We start from the raw sequence: 20,794 nt of genomic DNA on the forward strand, positions 1-20,794 counted from the left end.
ATAGTTTTCAACCTGTGGGTCTTGACCCCTTTCAGGGTCAAACAACCTTTTCACAGGTGTTGCATATCAGATATCCTGCATATCAGATATTTACATTACAATTCGTAACAGCAGCAAAATTACAGTTATGAAGTAATAATGAGATAATTTTATAGCTGGGGGTCACCACATATGAAGAACTGTGTAGTAAAGGGTAGCAGTATTAGGAAGGTTGAGAACCATTGGTCCACACCACAGTCCTCCTCATGAAGAGTTCTTTTGGCTGGATGTGGTGCACACCTTTAGTCCCTGTACTCAAGGGAAGGAGTGACTAAGTTTGAAGCCAGCTACATAGCAAATTCCAGGTGAGCCTGGGCTACAAAGTGAGATGGTGAAAATTCTGTCCTGTAGAGCCTTGAAGTAAGAAACAGTTTCCCTGATTTTTTTCTGAATGTTCTTTCTGACACCCTTCCCTTACTGACCTTCATTTCCTACCTTTTTTTCTTTCCTTAGTATTTTATGTGTTATATTGGAGTTGTGGTTACTAAGTTGGTATTTCTGTAATACTAAATATGTTTGAAAATCTGAGAAATGATTGCCATCTCACATTTGTGGATTGAGCAGTATTGCTCCCACATTAGTAAGTTCTGAGTCAATTAGCAGCACACTAAACATAAAAACCGGAGACTTTTAGGTTGTAAATTGCAGTCATTGGGGCTGGGATACAGCTCAGTGGTAATGCCCTTGCCTAACCTGTGTGAGTCCCTCAGTTCATTCTCAGAATTAAAAGCAGGCACTGGGGGAGGCACTTATTGTGGAAACTTGCAACAGGAGCTAATCTTCTGTTTATTTGCTACAGGGGATGTACAAATACCTGGAGAGGTGTTTTTCGGACTTCAAGCAGCGAGGCTTTGTTGTTGGGTATGACACTCGGGGTCAAGTAACTAGCAGCTGCAGCAGCCAGAGGTACAATGTTAATTATTGCAAAGGTTACATTAGAATGGGGATAAAATACTTAATTTTTTTTTTCTAGTGGTGAGAATTCTGAAACAAGAGACCTCCATATAGAAACAGGACCCCATGCTGGTGCTTATTATATGTTTTCTGAAGCTTGAGGACAAAGAAGTAAAAATGCACTTCAGAGATGAGCTTTAGATTTTATAGAAGTATAAAAATAATCTTCAAATATTGCAAGTTCACAGAATAATGTCAATCTGTAATTTTTTTGTATAGGCATTAAATAGAAGTAATTATGAAGCTCTGTTCTCTTATAATCCTGCCTTAGTATCTTTTCATAAATTGATAGTCATGGTACTTTTTAAGGAAGACAGTTGTACAAATGGAGTTTATTTGCTTCATTGTCCTCCAACATTACAGGGTTTTTGTTTTTATGTATGTATGTCTGAAGATGAAGCTAGGGCCTATGAATACTAATCCAGTGTTCTACCACTAAGCAACATCCCTAGTTCCTCAAACAGACAGACAAACCTTACTTAACAGTTTTAAGTTGGAGCATCAAGCTTAAATAATCAAGCTTAAATAATGGTAAGAATAGGTTGGCTGGGTATGGTGGCATAATAGGGAGGCTGAGGAAGGATTGGGAGTTTGAGGCAAACTTAGGTAACAGCTCCACCCAGCTTTGGCTACCACTAAAGATCTTGTTTCAACTTTAAAGTAATTCCATTGTGAAACATTTATTATATGGAAGGTTGCTTTATTAAAATTATGGGAAGGACTAAGTGAAATATCTTTTTTTAGGCTTGCTAAACTCACTGCTGCAGTGTTGCTTGCTAAAGATGTTCCTGTTTACCTTTTTTCAAGATATGTTCCTACACCTTTCGTAGTAAGTATGTTGTGATGGTGATTACTCAGCTGGCTGCCCTTCGTGGGACTTCTTAAGACAATTAGGATTCAGATTTTGCTATACATATGGTTCTAAGTATTGAATGTCCAATACAATACAAGTCTAATTAAAGGATGGAAAACAATTTTGCTTTGAGCTTGGGCTGTACAAGTTGATTAGCCTATAGTCATGGAGTCATGGTGAGATGTTTTTAACCAGAATTTATGAGGTAGAACTAAGCCCCACTTTGAGGGAGAGAAATTTGTAAGTTTAACAAATGCAGTAGCAAAAACAAAAGTTAAAATACCAACTTATGCTATAATAATATGTATGTTTGTGCTAGAGCAGAGTTAAAAGAATGAAATTGTAAAAGTACGAGAAAGAAATAAGTACATAAACTTAAAATAGTAACAGAAGACAAAACTGGACTGGAGAGATGGCTTCAGATGCCAAGCTTAACAACATGACTTCAGTCTCTAGGGCCCACATGATAGATATAGAGAGCCAACTCCTACAAGTTGTTTTCTGCCCTCACACATGGTCCATTGCATGACTTGCCCCATCCCCAAATAAGTAAATAAATATAACTAAACATTTGTTAATGAAACTGGAAATAGTGCTGAAGATACAAGATACACACAAAAGGAGTGGGTAATAAATACAGTAGAAACTAAGATAATCATAGTATTTCTAACCATAATTTAAGTAAATGTGCAAACTTAGATGAATTAGCCAATATCTTAGAATAATAGTTGATGCATCAAACTTACAAGAAATAGTAAACCTGAATAACTATAATTATTCAGTAAGTTGAATTGGTATTTTATAAAAATATTCTTAAATTTAAACTAACATGTCCAAATGATTTTATATGTAAGCTTTATCAAACATTCAGGGAATGAATAATATCTATAGGTTATTATACTGAGTTTTTTCAAAAAAGAAAAAAAAAGGCTAGGCAGTGATACATGCCTTTAGTCTCAACACTTGGGAGGCAGAGGCAGGTGGATCTCTGTGAGTTTGAGCTCAGCCTGGTCTACAAAGCAAGTGCCAGGACAGGTTCCAAAGCTACACAGAGAAACCCTGTCTTGAAAAAACAAAAAACAAACAAACAAAAAAAAAACCTGAAGGAATTGCTTAAAAAAAAAATAGTGTATCAATTAAGTTAGCACCAGTGAATAATAGAAACTAGAAAGGTATGGTGGTATATTATTTATGATTTATTAAAGTTTGCCTGATGATTCAGAAAGCAAAGTTAGCCACAAGTCATAGAAGCTAGGCACACAACTTTAATCCCAGCAGCCAGAAGCTAGGAGGTGGTGGTACACACCTTTAATCCTAGTAGGACTCAGGATTAAGAGATAGATGGATCTCTGTGAGTCCAAGGCCACCCAGATCTACATAAGATATAATTATTCTAAAAGAGAAGTATAGCTCATAACTTTAATCTCAGCACTAGAGGAGTTTAAAAGACAGGAGCAAAGATTCAGTAGAAGCATTCGTTCTCCAGCTACACTGAGGAGAGGTTTGAGGTCTGCTGAGGTCTGAGATTTGCTGAGAGCTTGTGGAGATAGGATCACCCCATTCAGCATAAAGTAGAGGTAAGAAACTAGTGGCCAGCTGCTTTGCTTTTCTGCTATTCAGGTTCAAATTTGAACTCCAATATCAGTCTCTAGGTCGTTTATCCTAGGACTCAGAATTAAGAGGTAGACAGATAACTGTGAGTCCAAGGCCACCTAGATCTGCGAGAAATATATCCAGTCCTTAAAAAAAAAAAAAAAAAAGAAAAAAGAAACAGCTCACACAAAGATGATCTCAACACCTGGGATCACAAGCCTTTAATCCCAGCATGGTCTCAGTATCAGGCATTCATTCTCTAGCCACATTGACTAGGAAGACATTGAAGTCTCAGGATTCACTGGCCATGCTGAGTAAAGGTTACAGTCTGAGGTTAGGTGGAGCCAAGATCACCTTTCAGTCTGAGGTAAAGTGAGAGCTAGTGCCCAGCTGCTTTGCTTTTCTAATCTTCATCTTGAAGCTTGAATGCAAATATCTGTCTCTGGGTCTTTTATTTATCTTGTTACAGAAAGGAGCTAGGGCTGTAGCTCAATGGTAGAGTAGTCTCACATGCTTCTATATGTTCAGCTTCAGTAACAGAGTACTCAGAAATCTAAGATTGTGCCATAGCCAGTTCCAGTGCCAGTGTGTTGGCTTTCCTGTCTTATCTCAGGTAGATTTGTAGTAGTTGATCAGGAGGGTATTTTTAGCAATCCCAGATTCACACCCTTTTGTCACCAAGACTTCAGATCAAAGGTTGTCTTCCTCAACTAAGTGTAGCCAGAGTATCTCAGGGTGGGGGTGGGGACCTCTGATCAGGTGTGGGTTTTGAAACTGTTTCTGGAATCATGTCAAGGGACTACACTAGTGTGATCTGACCTGGAACATCTACCCACACTCTTGCCCTCCCCTCTCACCCCAACCCTCTGTGGTCTGGATAGTAGTCTTTATGATAGTGGAAGCTGTAGGGAAGCATCCAAGGAAGAGAAATAATAGTTATTACAGAGAGAAAGAGAAACCCAACCTGGGATAATCCCAAGAAGGGCAAGTTGACACGTGACATGAAGATACAGAGTATATGTAAAGATCTTCAAATTAGAAGGCATAAGACTCGTGTTATTTGCTTCGAATCTTCTCCCTAATGACTATGTAATATCACATAAAACTCAGGTAAAATGAGATGGATAAGATGGTTTCTAGATTTATTTCCATCTCCAACTATTTATGATTGTGTTTGACAGTAAAGAGTCTGCCATTTAGTATTTACTAAATATTATTGTATAACAAAAGAATAGGAAATTGTTATACTACCAATAAGCAAAATGAGATTGGAAGGAAAGGTCATTCAAGGTAATAATTGGATGATTGTTAAACTGAATATGTTAGAAATGGACCTTACCCATCAAACCTGGAGCTAATGATATCTTAAATTATTGATAACTGTCCTCCTGCATCATTCAGACAAGTAATGTTCATGTAAAATGTATGAATATTCTAGCAAGCAAAGTGGATGAATGCTGCTGTGATATGTATTTTTTCAGCCATATGCAGTCCAGGAGCTCAAAGCAGTTGCAGGTGTGATGATTACTGCATCTCACAACCGCAAAGAGGACAATGGATACAAGGTAAGCCTTACATGCACTCTCCCATCCCTCTGATCTGCCCAGGGTTTTCAGTGGCCACAGGGTCCTTTTGCTACAGTATAGCTTCTCTGACAAAATGACAAAATTAGAGTGACAAAGGTGAAAAGCAGCATAGCACTGAGCCCATGTTCTCAAGTTTTTCTTCTTGTCTGGGGGGGACTCTAGACAACTAGGAGAAAGATTTCATACCGATTTAAAATTTGGGGCCTGGCCTATTCCTAGAGTCAGGGAAGAAACACAATTAATTCATTTTAGGACATGTAAGTTCCAGGTGTTGTGAGTTAACCAGGTAAACAAATATACTGTGAGCAGTTGGATGTGGAGATCTGTAACTTAAGGAAGAAATGTGGGCTGAAGTTATAGATTTTAGGGGTACCATATCCGTTAGAACATACAGGATTAAGTCCATGACTTGGATGTACAGCCAAAAGATAAGGTAGAAGGATGGATCCTAGAGAATATTAACTTATTAATTTAAGAAAAATAAACAGAAGGGGAAAAATACACTAGAGATAGGAGAAAAGCCAGAAGATATTGGTGTCATTAAAGCATAAAAGATTAAGAAAGTTGCAAGGGTTAGAAGGAGCTGTCAGCAAGAGCAAAGGACACAGGTCTTTTCCCTGAGCATCAGATTCCTGTACCCAAGCACCTACTACACATCTGTGGAGATGTCTGACAGACATTTTAAATCCCCAGCACCTTTGTAAAGCTCCAAATATAGTTTTACATGCCTATAACTCTAGCTTTGGTAGGAGAACAGCAAAATTCTGGTTTAGTGAAAGACCCTATCTCAAGGAAAAACACAAGGGAGTGGTAGAGGAAGGTACTGTGTGTTCTGCTTTAGTCTCTCTCTGTATGTGCCACACACCCACAGGTACCACACAGCTCATACACACATTACATAAGCACACACAAATAATTGATAAATGATTAAGCTAACTGTCTACTGCTTCAAATGAAGAACTCTTAAATAGTTATTGTTAAGTGAAGACAGTCATCTGAAACATATATACTGTATGATTCCAATTATACAGTATTCTGGGAAATGTGGAACTGTACACATAGTAAAAAGATGAGTGGTTGCCAGAAGTCACATGGGGAGGGAGGAAGGAGGGATGAATAGACGGATCATGGCATTTAAGACTGTGTATGGTACTGCAGAGGTAGATGTGTGCCTTATACATTTTCCCAGTCTTATAGAATGTACAACACCAAGGGTGAACCCTAATGGAAACATTGAATTTGGGGCATAATGGTGTGTCAATATAGGTTCATAATTTTTAAATGTACTATTCTGGTGGGGAATTCTGTTAAAGATGGTGGCTGTGTAATGTGGTAACAGATAGGAAATGTCTGTGCCTTCTACCCAATTTTATTCTGAAGCTAAAGCTACTCTGCAACATAAAATCATACTTATCTAGAATGCATGAGGGCTTGGTTCCCCTAGCACCACTAAATAAATAAATAATAGTAAGTAAATAAAAATCCTTTTTAAAAAAAAGTCTTAACCGTTAATGCATTGTGGTGCACACCCATAATCCTAGTACTCCAGAGGCTAAGGAAGATGATCTTGGGTTCATGACCAGCCTAAGCTACGTAGTAAGCCTGAGGCCAGCCATGGAAGGCTGAAAAATAAATAAAAATAAATTTAAAATCCTTGAACAGGGGCTGGAAATGGCTCAGTGGGTAAAGTGCTCTCTCTGAAAGTGTGGGGCCCAAGTTTGGTTCCCCAGCACCCATGTGAAATCTGGGTGTGGCCATGCAGATCTGTAATCTCAGCGCTATGGGACAGAGGCAGGGAACCTGGGGGCTTGCTGGCCAGCCAGTCTGGCTGAAACGAGGAGCTGTATCCAGATCCAATGAGAGACCCTGTCTTAAACAATATTGTCAGGAAGAGACCAGAGAAATAGTTCAGTTAAGAGCACTGGTACTCTTCCTGTGGACCCTGGTTCAGTTTCCAGGAACCACAAGATGGCTCACAACCATCTGTAACTCTGATCCCAGGGGATCCAATGCCCTGTTCTAGCCACCATGGGTGATAGACACACAGGTGGTGGGTGTACACACTTCAACAAACTTCTCATGAAAGAAAACACAGATATCTTTAAAATATGGGAAATCTTAGGAGACTTTCTATTACTCTATTTTACTAGAGGTTATGGGCTTGTTAGATCTTGATTTAACATTGGTGGGTTATACATGTCAAGAAATTCATCAGTTTCTTTTAAGTATTTCAGATTGGTGGAATATAATTTTAAAGTATGTCCTTAATCTCTGAATTTCCTCAGTTTTGTCATCATTTCTCCCGTTTCTTCTATAATTTGGATTTTTCTCTCCATCTTTTGATAGTTTGGCTAAGAGTTTCTCAATCTTACTTGATTTTTCTCAAAGAACTAACTCTTCATTTCATTGATGCCTTATAGTGTTTTTGTTGTTCTTATTTCAACCTCAAATTTGATTATTTCTTCTCATCTATTCTTTGGGTGTTATTTATTCTTGCTTTGGAGTGTTTAGATGTGTCACTAAGTTGCTCATATGAGATCGCTCCAGTTTTTTGTTTGTTTTGTTTTGTTTTTAATGTAGGCACTTAGTGCTATGACCTTGCCTCTTAGGACTGCCTTCATTGTGTCCCAAAGGTTTGGGTATGTTGTGCTTTCATTTTTATTCAGTGCTAAAAATTTTTAATTTTCATCTTGATTTTTGTCTTGACCCATTTTTAATTCAGTAGTGAGTTAATTTCTATGAATTTATTTCCTGTTGTTTCTGTTGTTGATAGAAGATTTTTTAAGTCAAATAATTTGTCACATTGCTTGTGACAGAGTTTAATACATAGTATGTGCACTCAAATGTATTTTGTATCTTTCATTTAGGATGGAGCAGGGTTCTGTGTCATATCCATGACAGGATCAGCATAAATATTTTCTAAGGGACATCCCTTTCATCTTTGAAACCCTGAGAAGAAGTCTTAGAATTTTATCCTTTTTTTTTTTTTAAATGTTTTTGGGGGGCTGTGATTGTTCTTAGTGCCACATTGATTAAACTACTAGACAAATTGAAAACTGGTTGAAATGTATGTAGATACCATCTTTATTTTTTCTGACACATACTTTTATATTACATAATTCTACTTGAATTTACAGTGGGAATGATTTATTCTGTTTCATATAACACAATGCTGAGTTTAATAGTGTAAGTTTTGTGGATACTTCATGGTTTCTTAGTATTTAAATATGTATTTATTTTAAAGTATATGAATGTTTGTTTTGCCTGCATGTATATCTGTGCACCACATGTATGCAGTATCCTCTGTGCAGTGCTGCAAGAGTGTCAGATCCTATGACACTGAGATTGGAGTTACAGACGGCTGTGAGCACCATGTGGGTGCTGGAAACCAGCCTGGACCCTCTGCAGGAGCAGCCAGTGCTCTGACTGCTGAGCCATCTCTTCAGCCCCATTTCGTGTTTTTTTTGTTTTTTGTTTTTTTTGTTTGTTTGTTTGTTTGTTTTTTTATCTTCAGTATATAGTCATAAATCTAAGAATATAATTTGATACTAGTGTATGCATATAAGGTGGTTATACTGATCCCTTATAATTAACCTGTTACTGCAGTAGATTCTAAGATAGGATATAATTCTCAATTGTTTTATTGATGAGTCTCTGTGAAATCATTACCATCAATGTACTTTAGTGTTGGTAAATTAGTCTAATATTGACATTTTTAATTAATTTGATATTCTTCAAAAAGCCAAAGAGCTCTACTATAGCTGAGAAAGAGCCTAACAAGTATTTTAACTAGTTACTACTATATTTATGTATCTCATAGGTTTATTGGGAAACTGGTGCTCAAATAACATCTCCACATGATAAAGAAATTCTGAAATGTATAGAAGAGTGTGTGGAACCCTGGAATGGTTCCTGGAATGATAATTTAGTGGACACCAGCCCACTGAAGAAAGATCCTCTCCAGGACATTTGCAAGAGATACATGGAAGATCTGAAAAAGATCTGTTTTCACAGGTATCAAAGTGGGACTGTAGGATAACCTTAGAATAACGTATATCCAGGCCTGGTACATAAAATGTCCTGAACAAGCTTGGTATCAGAATCATTCAGTATCTATCTATCTATCTGTCTATCTATCTATCTATCTATCCATCCATCCATCCATATGTCTACCTACCTACCTATCATCTATAATCTATATATCTATCTACTTCTCTCTCCTCTTATTCTCTCTCACTTCTCTACCTTTCTCTCCCTCTCTCCCTCTCTCCCCTATAACATACTGGGAGATAATTAGGTCATATCAAAAGCATAGAAGAACCAACATGAAGGCCCTGTAATTAATTTACATTTAAAAAAAAAAAAAGAAAGAAAACCAGTTACTATAGGTAATACTAGGAAAGCACATTATTGGTCACTTTTGTATTTCTAGACTAAAAATCATTTATTCAAGACTCATAATGAATTATGAATTCATCTTTAAAATTGATTAATGCTTTATTCTTTCTGATAAATTTTCTTTCCCATGTGTAAATTCTATTTGAGTTAAAAGAGTTGGCTGAAAGAGAAACATTTTTCAAAGAAAGAAAATCAACTTTTATTTTTCCTGTGGTAGAGATTGAACTCGGCGTTTATATATGCTAGACAGTACTCTTCCACTGATCTAGCTTCCCCAGATTCAACTATTAATGCAGGAAGAAGAATATATAGAATTAAAACATCACAATTTTGTGATCTTGATCCTTAGCAATTAATAGGAAATTGCAGATGGATAGATGAGCATGGCAGGACACTCATAAATATTAACTGGAAATCGACATTATGGACTTCCTCTTGTGACTCAGTAGAAAATACACAGCACTTATTCTTGCAAAAGAACTGGAATTGAATCTCATATTGCCCCTAGATTGAATGGCCCATTCATTGTAGAAACAGACCAGAGAAACATACTAATATAAATAAGAGCTGAGACATAGCCCGGTTAGTAGAGTGCTCACCTTGTGTGAGCAAAGATGTTGGGTTGAATCCCTAGTAACACACAAACTGGGCACAGTGACATACCTTATGTAATCACAATGCCTGGAACACAGAGGCAGGAGGATCAGAAGTTAACGTTTGTCACCCTCAGCTACACAGTGAGTTTGAAGCTAGCTGGAGACATTTAAAAGATTTTGTCTCAAACTGAAAGAGGGAAGGAAGGAGGAGAAGAAAAACAAGAAGCTGTAAAAAAGGATGCATAATTTGCATACCAAGATATGGGACATTCTCTGGGAGAGAACAGGGATTGGAAACAAATGGAAAGAACATTTACAAATTAGAAGACTTGAGAGACATAGGGGCCAGATGATATTTTTAGACACTTGGAGAAAATGTAAACACAGATATTAGATAACATTAAAAATTATTGTTCAGTTTGTTAGATTTGACAATGGGGTTATGATTGTGTTTTTCAATACTAAAGTATTCTGTGCAAAATAATATGTTTTAAAGAAATAAAGCCAGGCTGACAGAATTGATACATGTTGAAACAAAGTACTAACCAAGTATATATGGATGCTGGGTGTCTTCTTTATGTGTATTTTGAACGTTGTTATGGAATATTATTTATTTTATAAATTGTTTTGTAGATGAAGTGGTTAGTAAATGGTAAGTAAGGATATGTGTGATTTTTCTTTACAGGGACTTAAATTCAAAGACCACCTTGAAATTTGTACATACCTCCTTTCACGGAGTGGGACATGACTATGTACAGTTGGCTTTTCAAGTATTTGGTTTTAAGCCTCCAATTCCGGTCCCAGAACAGAAAGATCCAGATCCAGAGTTCTCTACTGTTAAATGCCCAAACCCCGAGGAAGGAGAATCTGTGCTGGTATTATTTTTAATATCTAAATTACTCTCAGCTTATTACCCACCAGGCTAGATGGGACTGAGTGACATGTCAAGATGACTTACATGCATCCCTTGTGCTCTGCAGCAAGCACCATAGTGTGACCTTTCAAATTACATTGGAGATGTAATTTGTTTGAAATCTCTGCAGAAAGTGGCCCTAGTTCTGTCTCTTCAGACTGCATGCTTTCTGAAATTCATATTACTGATGTAGTGCCTATATTTGGGAATAAGAATGTTGGATTTGGGTTTTTTAGTACAATCTTTTTGGATCGCCCTTTTAGGAACTCTCCCTGAGACTGGCAGAGAAAGAGAATGCCCGGATAGTGCTAGCTACAGATCCTGATGCAGACCGGCTAGCAGTGGCAGAACTTCAGCAGAAGTAAGTAGTGGAGCTTCAGCCCTAAATGAGACATCTACATCACCTCCTCCTCCCAAGATGAAGGATTATCACAGAAGAGGGTGTGTAAATATTCTAAGAGCCAGAGGCAGTAGATAACCACAACACAACTGTTTTCAGGACACTCAGCTGCACATATGAACTCACAACACTGTTGGGGACAGAGACAGGAGGTTCATGGAGTTTGCTGGCTAGTCTGCCTAGCTAAATTGATGATCTCCAGGTCCAGTAAGAGACCCTATCTCAAAACATCAGGTGGAGAGCTAGAGAGATGGCTTAGCAATTAAGAGCACATGCTTCTCTTTCTGAAGTCCTGGATTTGGTGCCCAGCACTCATTTCAGGTGGTTCATAGCTGTCTGTACTTCAGTTTGAGGCGCTCCATCACCCTCTTCTGATCCTCACAGTCATTACACACATGTACCCACACAGGCAAACAGACACACACACACACACACACACACACACACACACAAATGAAATTTAAACTATACTTTAAATAAAGATGAAGAGTAATAGAGGAAGCTACTTCTGGCCTCCCTACATATGCACATACATATGCACACACAAGTAGGTTCACATTTGTATACAACACACCGAAAAGAAGGAATAAATGTTTTGTCATATAATAACTTTGGGGATTTTGAAAGGCGGGGGGCAGGGCATGGATAGTAATTTGAAGATCTGAGCCAGAAAGTTTTTGTGAGAAGCTCCAAAGGTCTTGACTTTGAATTTTCATTTCTTTCTACAGTGGCCATTGGAAAGTTTTCACAGGGAATGAGTTGGCAGCTTTGTTTGGGTGGTGGATGTTTGATTGCTGGAAAGAAAACAAATCAAATGCTGATGTGAAGAACGTTTACATGCTAGCCACCACTGTCTCTTCTAAAATTTTAAAGGCGATTGCACTTAAAGAAGGATTTCATTTTGAGGTAAGAATGAAGCAGACTTTATTTGAAGTCCGCATGCTACTTTCTAAACAGTTCTATAAAGACACCTCTGCATCAGACTGACTTTCATTGATCTCATTTATAACTCTCCCTATTTTCTAACCCTGTTCACCCACAAAGATCCGCCTTCCTCTGCCTCCTGAGTGCTAGGATTAAAGGCGTGCACCACCACCGCCCTTAACACTTGCTTAATTTTAGAAGAAATGTTCTTCCAGACATTACATCAATGCTTCTTACTCCATGTAGTATTGTCTGAGAATGTCATATGGGGATGTAGAACATTTTAGTCTTGGAAAATCTGGCTTATCAGTAACACAAACTTCAGAAACTTATAGATCATTGAACCTTTGCTTATACTCATCAAATATAGAATTGTGAATTGTTACCTTAACCAGAACTCTAAATTGCAGACTAAGATCCAATGACTCTATATCCAGAAAATAAGTAGTGACTCTCAGGCTGGATCATTAATTTTGTGACCCTCGGGCAGTTAGGGACCGTTTCTACAGCTTCTTGGACTAAGAAACTTGGTCAGTTAAGTTGTCTTCTGCCCTCTTTGCCAAGTATCAATAAAAATGGACATTTTTCTTGAGTCATCAACAAGCTATGGATCTTAACACTAATTGGATAAGTAAAAGAATATTGTGGGTTGGGGATATGCCTTGAACTCTTGAGGACCCAAATTTGAATCCCCAAAACCAATGTGAAGTTGGATGCAATACTACACACATGTAATTCTAGTCTTCCTATGACAAGATGAGATGTAGGGATGCTTCTGAATCTCAGAGGCCAGCTGTTCCATTGAATGCAATGGCAAACAATGAAAAGACCCTGTTAAATAAGATTGAAAGATGAGGACCAATTCCCAAGGTTGTCCTTTAAAGTCCACTTGTGGACTGGCACACATACGCCCTCATTCACATGAACATGCATGTATATACACATACACCCATCATACAAAGAAGAGAAAACTGAGTATTGTGTTTGTTACATACAAAAAAAATAGAAGATAATGAAATTTTATTCAAGCCTAAGATTCTGAATTATGATGTTAATAGTTTCCTTGTTTATGGCAAAGAATATATCCTAAGCTTAAAGAGAAATTTGATTCTAAAAAGCAATATTATAAATTTGTTTTTACTGAGGGTGGTGTTGGCTTTTCTATTTCTATTTTTTTTAAGAGGAAGTAGAAAACTGAATTAGGAAACAGATTAGTGATGGCAAAGCTCTAGAATTAGTGTGTATACAAGCGTTCTCTGTTGACACTAAAGTAGGGCTTGTCTTAAAAGTGGACAGTAGCTCATCAGATGAAAAGCCCTCAAATCTAATTACAAAAAGGGTTGATAAAGACTTTATGTATGCCACAGCTTTGTGAAACAATATACACAGTTCAAGCATATAGTATGCTTATATTGTGTCACTAAAAACCTAAAGGCTTTGATTACCTGAGTAGGCTAAATCACATCCCCATGAGTGCTTAAAGGACAGTTTTAGGAAAGCAATATAAATAAACCCTGTCCCCATCCTTTATGTGCAGTCTTGGGAATGGTAATCTCTGAGCCTCTACTATGGCAGCAATGTTTGTGAGCATTAGAAAAGATGATGTAAAACACCCATTACAATACTTAACACATACACATACACACACACACACACACACACACATAGATATATATCACTTTGCATTTATATTTTTCATCACATAAACATATTTGATGTAAGTCACCTGTTTCTCTGCTAGTGGGTCATTATTTGTGCCTGTGTGTGGTGATTATGGTATTTTGTGACTATGTATTTATCTCTATATAAACCTTTATGGACCAAAGACAATGACAGAAACTCACTATTGAGGGGTTATGTGCATTTAGAAATAAGTTCATTAATATGTGTTCATCAGAGTTACTTAACTGGAGTGGCTTCCTCTAATTTTCAGGAAACATTACCAGGCTTTAAATGGATTGGAAGTAGGATAAAAGATCTCCTAGGGCATGGGAAAGAAGTCCTTTTCGCATTTGAAGAGTCTATTGGTATGTAGTAAATACTAATAACCTTTTTCTTTTGGTTGAAAGCATTTTAAAATATAGTAATTCTGTAGAGAGAAGACATTTACCTCTGGTTATAATTTTGAGTTGTGAAAATGCTGAGATGCAGCTAGGTGGTGGTGGTGCACACCTGTAATCCCAGCACTTGGGAGACAGGCACAGGTGGATCTCTGTGAGTTTGAGGCCAACCTGGTCTACAGAGTGAGTTCCAGGACATCCAGAAGCCAGAGCCACAGAGAAATCCTGTCTTGAAAGAAAGGAAGGGAGGGAGAAAAGCTTATAGGGTTTCTAAATAGTATTCCTACTGCTTAAAAAAGAAAGAAAATGCAGAGATGCATGCCTAGCAGTATGTGTCTTTTCTTTCAAGTGGACAGTAGCATCATCAGATGAAAAACCCTCAAATCAGGCTACAGAGAAGGAATTGACAAAGGCTTTATGCAGGCCATGGTGTTGTGGAAAGGTACATGCAGTTTAAGCATGTGGCATGCTTACATTACTTTGCATTACTTAAAAACTTAAAGGCGTTGTTTGCCCAAGAAGATTAGATCACAATAAGTAAGTTCATTTTCCATCAGAGAAGAACTTAAAGGTCCCTGAATACATTCTGGTTACTAGATTCCTAACAAGTTGGATTTGTTATTGTTGTTGTTGTTGTCGCTGTATTTTGTCATTAATGTTAGGAGTTTTTGTGAGAAAAGAGCTTAGCTATTATAGCCTAGGCTGACCTTAAACTGCCAGTTAAGACACTTGGGTGCTGAAATACAGTCATACATTACTGGCTTGATAATGTGCTCTTCTATTCCCTGGTCAGGGGAGAAATGTAAAACTCTGGCAGTTGTAGGCTGAAGTTTTCCCCTTTTCTAAAGACACCATGTAACCCTCAGGTTTTCTGTGTGGAACCTCGGTGTTGGATAAAGATGGTGTGAGTGCAGCTGTTGTTGTTGCTGAGATGGCCTCTTTCCTGGAGATCAGGAAGGTAACCCTGACAGAGCAGTTGGCAAAAGTTTATGAGAAGTAAGTTCTTACATGAATCACACATGCCAGATCTTTCTTGCTTTCTATTTTGTTTGCTTTGTTGGTTTGGTCCTTAGTGTGGTTTTGAGGAACAGTTAGATTTCTTTACTATTAAAATTAACAGTATCATTTTCTAAAAAGTACTATGTTGGCTTATCTTTAATATGTATCTTTAATATGTCCTAAAGGTTACCTAGAATCTGACTTCAGCTTTAAATCTTTGCACAGATACGGTTATCACATGTCAAAAACTTCCTATTTCTTGTGTTATGACCCACCTACCATCAAAACTATATTTGAAAGGATTCGCAATTTTGAGTCTCCAAATGAATACCCAAAGTTTTGTGGGGCTTTTGCTATCTTGCACGTACGGGACATAACCACTGGATATGACAGCAGCCAGCCCAATAAGAAATCAGTAAGTACCTTTTCATTTTTCAAACAACAAAGACAATTTAATGACTAAGTCAAAAAACAAAACTGGAACAAGTTTTACATAAGATTCAAGCCAGTGTGCTCATGTTTACTAGTTTACAGTGTCATAGTTTAGAAGCAGCCAGATGGAAGAGGTGAGACTCTACAGGTGGAGTCTAGCAAGACCTAAGCACCGTCCAGGTGCACCACCTTCCCAGGAGTCTTTGTGTTCAGCTAGAAGCTGAAGCTCTTGAAAAACACCTCTTCTTAAAAGAAAACTTCTTTTAAATATTTAAAAGATGTAGTAAAGGGGTGGCCTCCGGGTTCATGAGAGACAGACTCATTGTTTCGATATGCAATAACTGGTCTCTTTGATTCTGACATTCATGACTCCCCAAATAACCTTCTGTACTACCTTGGTGCAAAGGGGAGTAGGCTTGAAGAAAAGAACTCAAGGAAGAGGAGAAAGTGAGAGAAGGGGTGTGCAGTGCTGATAAATGGTGTGGAAAACTGGAGTCTAAAAGTTTCTGGTCTCAGCACCCTACAGCTTTCTAATTTTAACACATTTCCAGACTGACTCCCTATACTTTTAGACAAATAGAGGGACTGATTTCTTAAACACATTTTAAAGTTTTCCGGTATTTTGGGTCAAGTTGTTTGCCTTAGTTTACCTTCTCTCCTTTCTACTGTAGGTTCATATCTGACCATTATTTAAGGCTTAAGGCAAGGGCTGATGGTGATAAGGTGTTTACCTAGAATGCATGAGGCTTAAGACTTAAGGCAAATGCTACATCCTCATTGTGACTTCCAGCTCCCATAATCAGCCACTTTCTGTGGATTATGTAATAGTGTCTTTGTTGACATCTACTTATGTTATCATTGTATTGCATGTGGTGGGTCCATTTCCTCTGTGTCTCTCAAAGCTCCTACCTGGGTAGATAACTTATGTGTGATAAATTATCATATTCATTTTATTGTTATGATAACTGTTAGCTTAAGTTTCTATTTGTAATATTCAGATGTTGTTTCAATATTCTAATGTATTTAACATGTTTGTATCTTTCCCAGTTTTAATAACTTTTTTCTTTTTTGAAAATTTCATACATGTATTTAATAAATTTGATCTTATACACCCTCACTTGCCTCCCTCCAACTTTCTCTGGAATCAACCAGCCTGTTTCAGGACTTCATGTCCTCTTTTTAAATCTTACCAGTTTTAGAGCATATAGTTCTGTAATGTTAAATATGTTTATATTACTATGCACCAGATTTCCAGAACTTTTTAACCTTGATAAACTGAAATTCTGTACTCATTAAACAACTTTCTACCCCCATCTCCCAACTCTTGGCAACCACCAGTCTACTTTGTTTCTATGAATAGGCTACCTTAGATGCTTCATTAAGTGCAATGTAGTTTATAGTTCTTGAAAATGAAGATTCAGGTGTAAACTGTTGCATTTTGCATAGGTACTGCCTGTGAGTAAAAACAGCCAAATGATTACATTTACTTTTCAAAATGGCTGTGTTGCTACCCTTCGAACAAGTGGGACAGAACCAAAGATCAAGTATTATGCAGAGATGTGTGCATCACCTGGCCAGAGGTGAGAACTGATGCTTTCAGATACATATGTAAGAGCTTTAGTGGGATATAACTTACATACCATAGAATTTACACATATCAATGTAAAATTGAGTAGTTTTTAATATGCCCAGAGCTGTGTAACTATCACTACAGTCAATTTTAGAACCTTTTTGTTCTGAAGAAAAGCCTCTGTACCCTGTAGAAGTCCTTAACAGCCGTAAGCAATCACTAATCTACTATTCTTTTCTGTAGAGTTTACTTACACTGGGCATGGGTTACACTTTCTCTTGTTGTTTTCAACACTTTGAAGAAAGGGGAGGGAGGATTTATTTGGGGCCATGCTTTTTGAGGTTTCAGTTCTCAGTTGTCTGGATCCATTGCTTTGGATCTAAGGCAAGAATGAGCATGATGGCACCTGAGTCTATAAAGGAAATTTCAGATTCAACCCATACCAGGACATTTTATATAAAGGAAATGTTGTATGTGGTCCTTAGTGGCTATATGATCCTTAGTCCCCAAATATTCCATTCTATGGATATGTATCCTATCATATGGATATGTTCTGAAATCCACTCATCTATGAACATCCAGACTATTTACATTTTTTAAGCTATCAAGAATGGAACATTTATGAGCACTTGTGAAGGAGTTTGTGTGGTATGCACTTTCATTTTTATTGGATATATATGCAGAAGTAGGATTGCTTGGCCCTAAGTTAACTATGTTTTACCTTTTGAGAAACTTTTCCAAAGAAGCTATATCATTGGGAATTGAACTTCAAACTTGTGAATTTCTGTTCTTGGAAGACTCTGAGATTTAATATGAAGAAATGATCAACATGTGCTCTGAACATTACCAGATACTCGGTTTTTTGTGTTGCCATGGTTTTAAATAATCTGCCCAATTCAGTTTCTAAAAATGAGTTGTTTGTTACAGACTATTAGTCTCTTTAATAAACATCAAAAGTTATTTAAAAAATTTTTAGTTGCCTTCAGAACACAACTAGAGTGTATTGTTTTATATTTCCCCATGCCCATATACTAAAACTGTATTTCTACAGGAGAGGAAAAAGTCCTCTTTATGTTCAAAGCAGTTAAAGTAATTTTTAAGTTAAAAATGAAGAAACTGCTGTGAAAGCAGTTACTAGAAACTTCTCTAAGAATAATGTTTTGGGCTGCAGCAGTGTTTCCATGACAATTCAGAAGGAATTACTTATAAGTGTATAGTTATTTTTTTTTAATAAACAGTTTGGAGATAGTCTCTCACTGTGTAGCCCTGGCTGGCCTTGAACTCACAGAGATCACCTGCCTCTGTCTCTGTCTCCCTAGTTAGTGCTGGTACTCTTTTCTGCTACCTGAAAGATAGGTAGTATTCTTCCATGTCACCTTTAGTGAAAGTCCTGTGGCTTCTCTGTGGCTTAGGAGCCTGTCCTGGAACTCGCTCTTGTAAACCGGGCTGGTCTGGAACTCACAGAGATCTGCCTGCCTCTGCCTCCCAAGTGCTGGGATTAAAGGCGTGCACCACCACCAGCCCCTCAGGAAGCCATTTTATAATAATACTTGGTATTGGCCTGAGCTATTCAGTTGCCTAACCTAGGAGAATTAATTGGCTATAATTAACTCATACTTTACCATGGGCCAGAAGATAAACTAGTAATGCAGTTCCGTTTTAGTTTATAACTTGCCTTGTGTGTGGAGTTTTTGAGAGTCTTGTTTTATTTTAACTGGGTGAATTTTTCTTGCTAATTATTTAATTGTCCCATCAGATATGTGCCCTCCTTAAAAGTGAAAATAAATGTTAAGGCTGTGAAAATAAGAATTTTCAAGCTCTGTGTCTTTTCCCTCAGTGACACTGCCTTACTGGAAGACGAATTAAAGAAGCTCATTGATGCTCTGATAGAGAATTTTCTAGAGCCCAATAAGAATGGACTGACCTGGCGTTCTGTGTAGGCTAGGGCACATCAGTACGTTATGACTTTGCACTGACCTGGAATGAAGAACTCTACACAGTGAACCTCGTGTTGGAATTCTCCATCTGCCAAGTTATCTTTCCCCTTTTCTTTCCTCTATTCTGCTGGCTAAATAGATTATATATATACATTTGAAATGAAAATGTTTGGAGGGATATGAGTCAAATGTTTTCATAATCTTAAATGACAGTCATTATAGTGAAAAGTGTTACAGTGGCACGCCATTCCTCCTGTATCACAAACAATACAAAAGTGAGTTTTCTTATTAAACTGTGGTTAAGCTTAATTACATATCTCGTAATTGTGTATAGCATGGTTTAAAAGAAACATTATATAACTATAGGGTTAGTTAAGGAAATTATTTCTTCAAGATATGTGTGTTTGCTGGGGGTGCTATTCCTGCCCATTTTGGAAAAGTGTCATTGTCATGATGTAGATATGATTTTCAAGTTAGAAACCCAGCTTGATGGCACATTCCTGTAATTACAGTTATCAGGAGACTGAGGCAGGGGGATCATTAGTTAGTTTATGGCCAGCCTGGTCCGCACAGTAAAACTCTGCCTCAAAAAGTAATAGGTTATTTAGGTTTTCTGATTTAGGACAGATATTACAGCCTGTGGTTTTGCACCTCTGTTTCAGGTGACCTTGTTGTGATGTATATTTACTTTAGGTATTTAAGACTGATGTTTACTGAACATAAAACAATAGTGGCAACACTCCTAGTGGCTTTGTTCTTGTCACATTTCTCAATGCATTCTCAGGGTCTGGTATGAACTAAACAGTGTTCCTGCGTTGGATATAATTTCATCAGTCCATTTTCAAATGGCTAAGGGAAATCTTCCAAGCTGTATAGGTGCTCCCTCTATGGAAAACAGGTTTGTTGATGCTAAAAATGGTTGCAGAAAAGATCTTAATAAAATCTGGCCTAATGTGCATTTCTATAGACAATATAAATATGACATTGGGGCCGGTGAGATGGCTCTGTGGGTGCACACACCTGTCACAACTTCACAACTTGAGTTCAATCCCTGGGGCTCACACAGTGGAAGGAAAGAGAGAACTAACTCCCATATATTGTCCTTTGACTTTTATATGTTGTGTGTGTTCTCTGCCCCTAAACAAAATGCAATCAATTTAAAAAACCTGGTTTAATGTAACTGTAGTTGAGTCTTTGTGCTAGGATTCAGTTATCATAGCCTATAAGTGGGAAAAGAAAACTGTGCTGTGGAATGATCATGGTATTTGACAGTCTTTCTGGATTGCATTTTTATAAGTAGATTTATTTTATCTGATAAAGTAATGGTAATTTTACTAAGAAATGAAGCATCAAGATATAAGTATTTTCTACTACCTTGATTCAATGCCCAGTCTCACTTGATCTCAGAAGATAAACAAGGTTAAGCATGGTTGGTGCTTGGTGGGAAATTGTAGGTATTAGGAAACATTGACAGTGATGTTTAAGACTAAGGTGAGTTTATTTTAGTGTGTTACTGGCTTTGGAATTTCTGATAATATAA

General features: G+C 37.5%; 1 protein-coding gene across 1 annotated transcript in view; it reads left to right on the top strand.

The window, feature by feature from the left end:
• The window catches only part of Pgm2l1 (phosphoglucomutase 2 like 1), a 38,593-nt gene extending 18,381 nt beyond the window's left edge, over nt 1–20,212 (top strand). The window contains exons 3-14 of the mRNA XM_051192338.1: nt 839–945; nt 1,738–1,822; nt 4,921–5,004; nt 8,846–9,039; nt 10,705–10,894; nt 11,196–11,293; nt 12,061–12,238; nt 14,190–14,283; nt 15,183–15,312; nt 15,541–15,730; nt 17,194–17,327; nt 19,155–20,212. Of these exons, the coding sequence (XP_051048295.1) occupies nt 839–945; nt 1,738–1,822; nt 4,921–5,004; nt 8,846–9,039; nt 10,705–10,894; nt 11,196–11,293; nt 12,061–12,238; nt 14,190–14,283; nt 15,183–15,312; nt 15,541–15,730; nt 17,194–17,327; nt 19,155–19,257 (1,587 nt within the window). The 3' untranslated portion in view covers nt 19,258–20,212. The remainder of the gene's footprint in view (nt 1–838; nt 946–1,737; nt 1,823–4,920; nt 5,005–8,845; nt 9,040–10,704; nt 10,895–11,195; nt 11,294–12,060; nt 12,239–14,189; nt 14,284–15,182; nt 15,313–15,540; nt 15,731–17,193; nt 17,328–19,154) is intronic.
• Nucleotides 20,213–20,794: the final 582 nt, after the last annotated feature.

Source organism: Phodopus roborovskii, unplaced genomic scaffold (genome assembly GCF_943737965.1).
Source record: "Phodopus roborovskii unplaced genomic scaffold, PHOROB, whole genome shotgun sequence".
Taxonomy (NCBI): domain Eukaryota; kingdom Metazoa; phylum Chordata; class Mammalia; order Rodentia; family Cricetidae; genus Phodopus; species Phodopus roborovskii.